Source organism: Rattus rattus, chromosome 9 (assembly GCF_011064425.1).
Source record: "Rattus rattus isolate New Zealand chromosome 9, Rrattus_CSIRO_v1, whole genome shotgun sequence".
NCBI lineage: Eukaryota > Metazoa > Chordata > Mammalia > Rodentia > Muridae > Rattus > Rattus rattus.
The window spans coordinates 72,795,968-72,806,181 of record NC_046162.1 but is presented as its reverse complement, the minus strand read 5'-3'; the positions used below and the strand labels follow the sequence as shown (position 1 = coordinate 72,806,181).

Here is a 10,214-nt window from a genome sequence, read left to right as displayed (position 1 = left end):
GCAGAGATTAGACAGGAGGAAGGCGGTCTTTGGTGTTTGATGGGGCTCCCAGGAGCCCTGGTATTCAAAGGAAGAAGGCATGAAGACAGGGAGGAGGGAACAGGCAGATTCTTGTTAGAGAGCTTCCAACCTGACCCCAGGCAGATGTGGGCGCTCAGGCTCAAGGGCATGAATGCAGCTGGCAGGACCCAGCCTGTTTGACCCATCCATGCAATCTAGAGAAAGGTAATTTCTCAGGCCAATCCTTCCTTAGTTCTTCCCCCAGGGGCCAGCCAGGGGAGCTGTCCACCGGCCTGGATCTGACTGGGTGAAAGGTTTCAGAAGTCATGTTTCCAGCCTGATACATCCGGATCCAGCGGCCAATTGGTTCTGCACCAGAACCATTTCCCCTTTTACAGGGCATTCCTGAGCTGTCAGGGGGAAGCTGCACCCTAGAATTATGGGGGTGAGAGGGATAGCTAAGCTCTGAGGTCAGGTGTAGGTTTGGGGGTTAAGATTCGTCTTTGTCTTGGCTAGAGCTGGGGTCCTGGGCCCTTAAAGTAGTGACAGGAAGGTGGCCAACCCCTCCAAGGTACACTGGCTCTCCCCTAAAAAGGAAACAGCATTCGGATGTCCCCTCCCCTGGCCAACAGAATGTCAGAGCATTGTAAAGATGAAATCAGGCGGCAGGGGCTTCCGACCCACCTGAACCCTGAGCACAATTTCCATACCCCTCAGCCCAGGTGTCAAGTCCTGTATAGCCCCCATCTCAAAGCCCTGCTCCCCAACTCTGCGTGCAGCCTTGACGCTGCCGTCTAGACAAGAGACTCTTTGACCCCTGGGCGCACTGTCTGCCCTTGTGGCGGTGATGACGAGGGTGGTGGTGGTGGAGGAGAAGGAGTCAGGGCAGTATCTGAGCTGCTGGTGGGTTCGGGCTCCACGGTGGGTCCAGCATCCTCTGTAGAGGCCTTCTCTTCCTCCCCCTGGCTCTGCACACCATCACCCTCTTTCTCATGGCCATACATCTTGTTCATGGTGTTGGCAAGCAATCCCTCCTTCTCAGGGGCCCCGTCGCCACTGCCGTCCTGGCTGTGACGGTACATGTAAGAGGCCTGCTTCACGGAGCGCTGCAGCAGGTGGCGGCGGTAGGCCCTCTGGATTTTGATAGCACACACCTCCTCCTGCTTCCTCTTGAGGGTGGTGGTGATGGGCTCATAGGAGACCTTGGAAGGGTTAGCTGCCATAAACTTCTCCTCCATGGTCTGCTTGAGGGCGTCCATCTCCCCAGAGTCACCCAGTACCTCTTTGGTCAGGGCAAAGAGGATGTCCAAGCAGTGGATCTTGTCGCCGGGCACCATGGGCAGGTCTAACGTGATAAGCTTGATCTTATTGGGTTTGGCGATTTTCAGCGGCTCCTGCAGGGTGTCCACAAAGTCCGAGAGGCGGCTGTAGTCGATGAACTGAGTGGCGTCCGGGTCGAACTTCTCCCAGGTCTCATAGAACATCTCGAAGTCATCCTCACTGAGGGGCTCGCTGCTCTCTTCGGTGGCCACGTTGAAGTTCTCCAGGATGATAGCAATGTACATGTTGACCACGATGAGGAAGGAGATGATGATGTAGCTGCAGAAGAAACAGATGCCAATGGACGGGTTGCCACAGTCCCCCCTGACATTGGTACCGGGGTTCTCCAACGTCGGGTCACAGTCTGGGGGCCCACTGTTGAGGATGGGGTTCAGAAGCCCGTCCCAGCCGGCTGACGTGGTGATCTCGAAGAGGCAGATGATGCTGTTGCCGAAGGTCTCAAAGTTAAACATGTCGTCGATGCCTGACTCTTTCTTGACGTAGGCGAAATTAGACATGCCGAAGATCGAGTAGATGAACATGACCAGAAAGAGAAGGAGGCCGATGTTGAAGAGGGCGGGCAGGGACATCATCAGGGCGAACAGCAGCGTCCGGATGCCCTTGGCCCCGCGGATCAGACGCAGGACACGCCCGATCCGAGCCAAGCGGATCACACGGAACAGCGTGGGTGACACAAAGTATTTCTGTATCAAGTCAGAGAGCGCAAGGCCTGCAGAGAGAAACAGAGGCTCTGTCAGGGAACTGGGAGCAGGGAGGGCTGGGGCCCCCTGAGCATGGTTCCTAGAGCTCTTGGGGGTGCAGGGGATTACTGTGCCCTGATGGTTGGAGGTGGGATATACTAAAACTGACGAGGGTTCATCCTGAAATCTGCTTGCAGATACCACAGGTGAGAAAGAAGGGAAGAGAGAGTAGCTGTGTGACTTGTTCTCATCTGAAAGATGGGACTGAGGTAGCCCCTCTGTGAAAGAACAGAGCTGAGCCTGTTAAGTACAGCAAATGCCTGGCCTACAGTAAACACTCAATGGGCAGTAGCTACTTACTGCCATGGTTGTAGACAGATCTGTTCTCCTCTCGGTGTATAAAGATAAGATTCTGGATCCCTTTTCTCATTTGTGTGTGTGTGTGTGTGCGTGCGCGTGTGTGTGTTTACATGTATTATATACTTATCTGTACATATATGTTCATGTGTGTGTACATGCTTGTATGCACATTCTTACTTGTACACATTAGTGTGCTTTTTCATGTATTATATACTTATCTGTACATATGTGTTCATACATGTGTACATGCATGCATGTACATTTTTTTTTTTTGGTTCTTTTTTTCGGAGCTGGGGACCGAACCCAGGGCCTTGCGCTTCCTAGGCAAGCGCCCTACCACTGAGCTAAATCCCCAACCCCGCATGTACATTCTTATACACATTATTATGTATATAATACATAATACATTATGTGTGTGTGTGCATGTGTGTGTGGACATAGGCCAGAGGAAAACCTAATGTGTCATTTCTCCTCAATGCCATCCACCTTGATTTTTGAAACAGGGTCTCTTACTGGCCCTGGGGTCCAATGATTAGGCTAGGCTGTCTGGTCAGTGACCACACACACACACACACACACACACACCCAGGGTCCCAGCAAGCATGTGCTACCATGTTACTCAGACCCTCATGCCTCTGTCGCAAGTGCGTTACCCACTGAGCTACCACTCCAGCCCTGTCTTGTGCTTTTGATTCAGCACGCGGCCACCCAAGTACACATATTCTGATCCGGCCAGTGTTTCTCGGGGTGAGCAGTGTCTTTGTGCATTAAAGGTGTGTTTGTATAAGGCGTGTGGGTTTTCTGGGGCCATAGCAGGTCTGTGTGCAGGAGGAAGGGTTTCCTTGAATAGCTCATCTTGGCACAGCCCTGCCAGCTCACCCACGATGGACAAGATGACAACCACAAAGTCGAAGATGTTCCAGCCAATGGTGAAGTAGTAATGGCGTAGGGCAAACATCTTCAGCACACACTCCCCTGTGAAGATGATAATGAAGACCATGTTGATGTTATACAGGATGTCCACCTTGAGCTGGCTCTGGTCGTCCGTCTCCACCATCATAGTAACCATGTTGAGGCAGATGAGGATCATGATGGAGATGTCAAACACCTGCTTCGTCACGAAGTCGTACACCATGCCCTGGATCTTGTTCTGCAGTGACACGGAACATGCACAGGTGGGGCATGGGGTTGGGGAGATGATCAGGACCCAGACAGGATGGGTATACATGGGTGGCACAGGATGGCACGAAAATAGCATGGGGAGGAGGGGAGAAGGGGGAGACAGGGTAAAGGATACTGGTGAAGAATGCCACAGGAGGGAAGGCTCTAGAACATCATTCTCTCCTCTCTCTCTCTCTCTCTCTCTCTCTCTGAGTGTGTGTGTATGTGAGTGTGAGTGTGTGAATGTGTGTGTATGTGCATGAGTGTGTGTGTATGTATGTGTGCATGAGTGTGTGTGTATGAGTGTGTGTATGTATGTGAGTGTGTGTATGTGCATGAGTGTGTGTGTATGTATATGTGCATGTGCGTGAGTGCGTGTGTGAGTGTATGTGAGTGTGAGTGTATGTGAGTGCGTGTGAGTGTGAGTGTGTGAGAGTGTAAGTGTGTGTCTGTGTGTGAGTGTGTATGTGTGTGTGAGTGTGTGTGAGAGTGTGTAAGTGTGTGAATGAGTGTGTGTGTGTGTGTGTGTGTGTGTGTGTGTGCGCGCACTCTATATTCATCAGTCCCCACTCTGGGACCCTTCATCACTATGAAGTTCCCCAGTTCTCTCCCTCTCTATCCTTCTTCCCAAGTCATTGCTTGCTGGGGTGTGTGGCCCTCCACAACCTGTTCCTGTTTCACAGGCCAGAGGTCCCACTGGAGAAGGTGGGTCGATACTGGTGCTAGATGAGCTGTAAGGAGCCAAGAGACACTTGTGCTTGGGAGCGGAGCCTTTGTGAGGTTGAGTCCCCAAAGGCAGAGTGCAGGCTGCATGGACTCCTGCTGTCCTCTTAGGCAGCAGCCTGTTAGAGGTTACAGGAGGAGAGCCCAGAACCTGGTACCTGAGGCCGGGGAATTGGCTTCTGGGGCTTCTTGGAGCCAAGCTTCTTCATCGCGTTGTAGTATTTCTTCTGTTCCTCTGTCATGAAGATGTCTTTCCCTCCAAAGTATAGTAGGACAGAGACAGTAAGACTGAGGTAGGTCCCTTTCCCTGCTTCCTGGACCCCCTACTTCAAATACCACCTTGAGGGTGGCTTTCCCCTTTAAGAAGTGTCTGACTGGTTGGGGATTTAGCTCAGTGGTAGAGCACTTGCCTAGCAAGCTCAAGGCCCTGGGTTCGGTCCCCAGCTCCAAAAAAAAAAAAAAGTGTCTGACTGGGGAGGCCAAGGCTCTGGAGGGACAAGAGATAAAGCGGTGAGGAAGGGAGAAACTGGGTCTACAGAAGGGGGTGTGTGTGAGCCAGGCAGTGGTGGTGCACACCTTTAATCCCAGTACTTGAGAGACAGAGGTAGGCCGATCTCTGAGTTGAGGCCAGCCTGGTCTACAGAGTGAGTTCTAGGACAGCCAGGGTTACACAGAGAAACCCTGTCTCAAAAAGCCAAACAACCAAACAACCAAACAAACAACCCAGCCCAACAACAGAGAGAGAGAGAGAGAGAGAGAGAGAGAGAGAGAGAGAGAGAGAGAGAGAGAGTCAAAGAGGGTTTCAGGCCAATTTCCCAGTTTCAGGCTAAGCTCTACCAATGCTTCACTAATGAGTCAGTCCTTAGTCTGTAGCTGTGTAGTTTTATTTATTATTATTGAGATAGGGTCTCTCTCTATAGCCAAGGCTGGCCTCAAATACACTATGTAGCTCAGGCTGGCCTGCAACTTATGAACTTACTCCCTCAGATCTGTTAGTGAATAAAATTCCAGGTGTGTGTCACCATGTCTGTCTCTACATCAACCTCGTTTTATAGATTAGAAAAATGAGGCTCACGGGGCTCGAGGCCCTGCTCAGTCCCTAGTGGGATTTAGATCCATGCCTAGGAAGGAGTAGGTGGATGGGGGAGGGGAGCCTCTGGGGCGGGCCGGATACTCATCTTCTTCTTCTGTTGGTTGAAGTTGTCGATGATGACACCGATGAAGAGGTTGAGGGTGAAGAAGGAGCCGAAGATGATGAAGATGACGAAGTAGAGGTACATGTAGAGGTTCACCTCATAGTCTGGCTGCTCCTCTTTCTGCAGGGTGAGGTACCCACATGGAGTTTCTCTTCCTTCCCCAACGTACTGCGAGCAGGATTCCCCTCCTCCCCAGGCTGCTGGGCTTCCAGGAAGATAGTGTGGTGGGGTGGAGGTGTCAGGGTGGGAATGGGGGTGGTGGAATGGACGGACCACTCTTGCTGCCCCTCCTCCAACTTACCAACTCGTTGACCCAACTCACCTCCCGGGAGTCCACAGCTGCATACATGATATCCATCCAACCCTTGAACGTGGCCTGAGAGATCGTGGCAGGGCATGAGGGGAGGGGCTCCACCACAAGTCACCATTCACGTCTCCATCCCTTCCCTGATCAAGCCCCGCCCCCGAGAGACTACCTGCCACCCCGATAGATATCGAGAAACACCACCTCCAGGTCCCAGGGCGCAAACCGGGTTCCCATCCCTAACAAGCAACAGTGGGGTTCTGATATGATGAGAAAACCAGGACTTCTGCCCATTCCTGAGCAAGCTCAGTGAGTGCCACTCACCACCTGAAGGAGGGAGAGATAGCCCAGACCCACGTTGTCGTAGTTGACCTTGACGTTCATCCAGCGGACCTGGCCTGTATACATGAGGCTCTCACACTCGGATTTGTTGTTGACCACCGAGATGTCAAATCTCTCAGAGGTGGTGGTGTTGACGCAGTAGTAGAACTTTCCAGCAAACAAGTTGACCCCCATGATGCTGAAGATGAGCCAGAAGATGAGGCAGACGAGGAGGACGTTCATGATGGAGGGGATGGCTCCCAGGAGGGCGTTCACCACCACCTAGGGTGGGGGTGGGGGTCATCGCTAGAGCCACACTCAGGCATCTGGCAGGGGACTCTCGGCTAGGGGACCATGCAGGAGCTAAGCTAAGCACTGCCACTCAGGAAGGGTCAGGGTTAGGCAGCCCTGGTGGGAGAGGAGTCTGAGGGGTTTTCTGTGTGTAAGTTAAAGGGTAGGACTAGGAGCTACCACACTGGTCTTCTAGAAAGGCTCCCTGCTTGGCTGGAGCCGTCAAGGCAGAGTAAAGATACCACGGGTTTCTCTGGAAGCAGCCAGGTCATGGGTCACCAAGCAGAAGACAGACACTGCTTTCTTAGCCCCCGTAGGAAACTCAGCCCACGTGATCCGGCTTGGCTCACTGCTTCAGTGAGAGACACAGAAATGGCATAAAAAGAAGCCACCTAGTTCTGTGAAGCAAAAGGATTCAGGGCCAGATCCCTGGCCCTCAACGGCGCCGGCTGTGTATGCCTACCTCACTGCTTTAGTCTTGGCTGGATCTGAGAACTGTCCCCACTGCCGTCACCACCCTTCTTTAGATCTTTGAGGCAGAGTCTCGTGTATCCTAGGCCGGACTTGAACTTGCCGTGTAGCTGAGGGAGATCTCCAGCTTTTGCCATTACCTCCTGAGCGCTGGGGTTAGGGGGTGTGCTACTACACCTCATGTATGGGTCACAGGATTGTTCTGAGTTTACTGCATGCCAGGTAAGCCCTCGACCAATCGAGCATACCCTAGCCTGACTAGTTTCCTTTTAAGTAAGAGCTATGTCATGACCTCTAGACAGAGTTGGTGGCAGGAGCGGGGGTGGGAGAGGGTGTTGTGTTTCTTCAAATCAGTCGGCCATGACTGGTTATTTCTCTGAGTGGGCAGGGGTCCCAGCACCAGGATTGGAGGCCTAGCCTTAGGCCAGCATCTTACATGAACTGGGGAAGGCAGGGTGCTTGGTCTGGGCCGCTGCTGTGCAATGAGTCTTATTTCCAGCAGGTCTCCAGTCAGCAGGGGAAGTCCCACTGGTCTTGCCTTGTGTTTACCTGTCACTTCCGCTCTCCCTGGCCTTTGGGGATCTTTTCTAAAGCACCCCTGAACCCAAGGACTTGGTTTCATACTCGAGGGGAAAGCTCAGGGCTGAAGGAGAAATACTTAATCACGTGCCCATGTTACAGGACACTGGGGCCCCCAGTCTGTGTTGGGGACCTCCATAAACCCACAGGTAGATCTTTCTTCCTCGTCTTGCCTCAAATCAAGCCTTCCAGGCCACCGCAGCAGCCTCTGCCGCCCTCCAGTGGTGGCATAGTTAAGTTTAGAGTCTACTAGAACCTGGCGTGGGAATGGGGCTACCTGGAGATGGGTCACAGCCCCTAAACTCCAGACATCAACACTTTGATCCCTCTGCCCTTGGTTGGCTAAAGTATTTTCATGCACCTTGTAACCCTGCCTGTGGGTGGCTGTTCCCATATCCTGAGCCCTCCTCAACATCCCCCTCTCTAGTACTCACCCTCATACCCTCAAATCGAGACAGTGCCCTCAGAGGTCGCAGGGCCCGGAGTGTGCGCAGGGATTTGATGGGCCCCAGCTCGGAGTAGCCCAACCAGTTTGCCACCAGGCTGATGATGGAGACCTGGAAGAAGTGTGCGTTCAGGAGGTGGAGGGTCCCTGACTTTCTTCTACACATGAGAAGGGTCTCTCCTATAGCCCCCATCCCTGATAGATAATCTTGTCTGTTGGGAAGAGTAGGCTTGTGGCCTCTGGCACCCTTAGAGCCAGGGCTCACCTCAATGATGTCATCTACAACCATAAATGAGACGGACAGTACCCATCTCCCATGCTTCCGTGTGTCTATCAAAGAGCCCATAAGAATCTTGCACTGGCAGGGATCATAAGGCCCCAGGCCTGAACTGTCATGCTTGGGAAGGAAGAGGCTGGTCTACAGGAAACAGTGCTGACCTGGACAGTCTGATGTATAGATTCGGATAGGTCCCCCCAGACCCCCCAGAGCCTGAAGGCCATGACCTCCCGGCTCTGCGGCCGGACCCGGGGGACTCACGTCCACGATGAGGAAGTCGAGCCAGCACCAGGCATTGGTGAAATACACCTTGAAGCCGTAGGCGACCCACTTTAGCAACATCTCCAGGATGAAGATGTAGGTGAAGACTTTGTCGGCGTATTCCAGGATGGTGCGGATGACTCGTCGCTGCTCAATGTAGATGTCCTCGAAGGCCTGGGGACACCAGCACAAACCACGATGGCCAGGGGCTCGGCAGATGGGGCAGCAAGCGCTGCTCCCCATCCTGCCTGCGGTGGCTGGTTCCCAGGGGTCTTTCAGGGGTCGTAGGTTGTAGGGCCTCTGCGCATCTTCCATCTCCATCCCCATCACCAGGAGGGGCGAGACTCCTGGTAGGGAAGGAGTCTTCGTTCTCGACTATCTTCCGGGGGTCGACAATAATGTATCTTCAGTCCTGTCCACCCTTAACTCCAAATTCCCACCCACCTCCCCGTTGGCTGAGGGGACAGGGTCCACGAAACAAAGGGCCCCATCTTTTACTTTAAGAAAACGAATGCTGGGCTGGGGAGGTGCCTTATCTGTCCTGCAAACGCGAGAGCTGGAAGTTTGGGCTCCCAGAACCTATGTCAAAGCCAGGTGGCAGCAGCGGCCTGCCTGCAATGCCAGGCTTACAGTAGACAGAGACAGGAAATCCCCTCAAACAACCCAAACAGCGAGCTCCAGGTTCAGGGAGAAACCCTGTCTCAATGCAAAAGATGGAGAACAACCAAGAAAGACATCTACCATCTACAACACACTCTCATGCGCGCGCACGCACACACACACACACAGACAGACACACAGAGAGAGACAGACAGACAGACACACACACACATACACACACACAGAGAGACAGAGACAGTCAGAGACAGACAGACAGACACACACAGAGACAGAGACAGACAGACACACACACACAGAGACAGGCAGACAGACACATACACACAGACAGAGACAGAGACAGACAGACAGACACACACACAGACAGAGACAGACACACAGACAGAGACAGAAAAAGGCAGAGACAGAGATAGAGGCAGACAGAGGCAGAGAGAGACAGAGACAGACAGACACACACACAGACAGAGACAGACAGACAGACACACACACAGAGACAGACAGACAGAGAGACAGAGAGAGAGAGAGAGAGACAGAGACAGACAGAGACAGACACACAGAGACAGAGACAGACACACACACACCAACCCAACACACACACACAGAGAGAGACAGACAGACAGGGAGAGAGACAGACAGACAGACACACACACAGACAGAGACAGAGACAGGCAGACAGACAGACACACACACAGAGACAGAGACAGGCAGACAGACAGACACAGAGAGACAGAGACAGACAGACACACACACAGAGACAGAGACACACACACACAGAGAGACAGAGACAGACAGACAGACAGACAGACAGACAGACACACACACACACACACACACACACACACACACATGCGTCCCCTCCCCTTCGGATCCCCTGGGTTTGGACGTGTCCGTCTGCCTCCATCCTCGGTATGGAAGCCTTAGGGAGCAAGGCACCTACTCCTGCTCCCGCCCTGTCCCCTGGGGGAGGGTGCCTACCAGGGCTCCACTGCTGAGCAGGATCATGAAGACAATGAAGGTCTCAAACCAGTTGTGCTCAACAATCTTGAAACAGGCCCTGCGCAGTGTCCACCACATTTTCCCACGGCCCTGGGAGATGTCCACATAGAGGCAGGGGCAGCGCTTCACACAGGCTGGGAGGCAGGGTGGTACATGTCACTGGCCTTTGGATGTGTCAGAACGCACCTCC

The 10,214-nt window shown here is 53.1% G+C and overlaps 1 protein-coding gene across 1 annotated transcript in view; it reads right to left on the bottom strand.

The window, feature by feature from the left end:
- Positions 1 to 622: 622 nt before the first annotated feature.
- Positions 623 to 10,214, bottom strand: part of Scn4a (sodium voltage-gated channel alpha subunit 4) — a 31,536-nt gene continuing 21,944 nt past the window's right edge. Inside the window, exons 16-24 of the mRNA XM_032912103.1 lie at positions 10,004 to 10,158; positions 8,411 to 8,584; positions 7,862 to 7,984; positions 6,090 to 6,368; positions 5,784 to 5,837; positions 5,444 to 5,581; positions 4,424 to 4,528; positions 3,261 to 3,531; positions 623 to 2,050 (exon numbers count right to left, since the gene is read on the bottom strand). Of these exons, the coding sequence (XP_032767994.1) occupies positions 795 to 2,050; positions 3,261 to 3,531; positions 4,424 to 4,528; positions 5,444 to 5,581; positions 5,784 to 5,837; positions 6,090 to 6,368; positions 7,862 to 7,984; positions 8,411 to 8,584; positions 10,004 to 10,158 (2,555 nt within the window). The 3' untranslated portion in view covers positions 623 to 794. The remainder of the gene's footprint in view (positions 2,051 to 3,260; positions 3,532 to 4,423; positions 4,529 to 5,443; positions 5,582 to 5,783; positions 5,838 to 6,089; positions 6,369 to 7,861; positions 7,985 to 8,410; positions 8,585 to 10,003; positions 10,159 to 10,214) is intronic.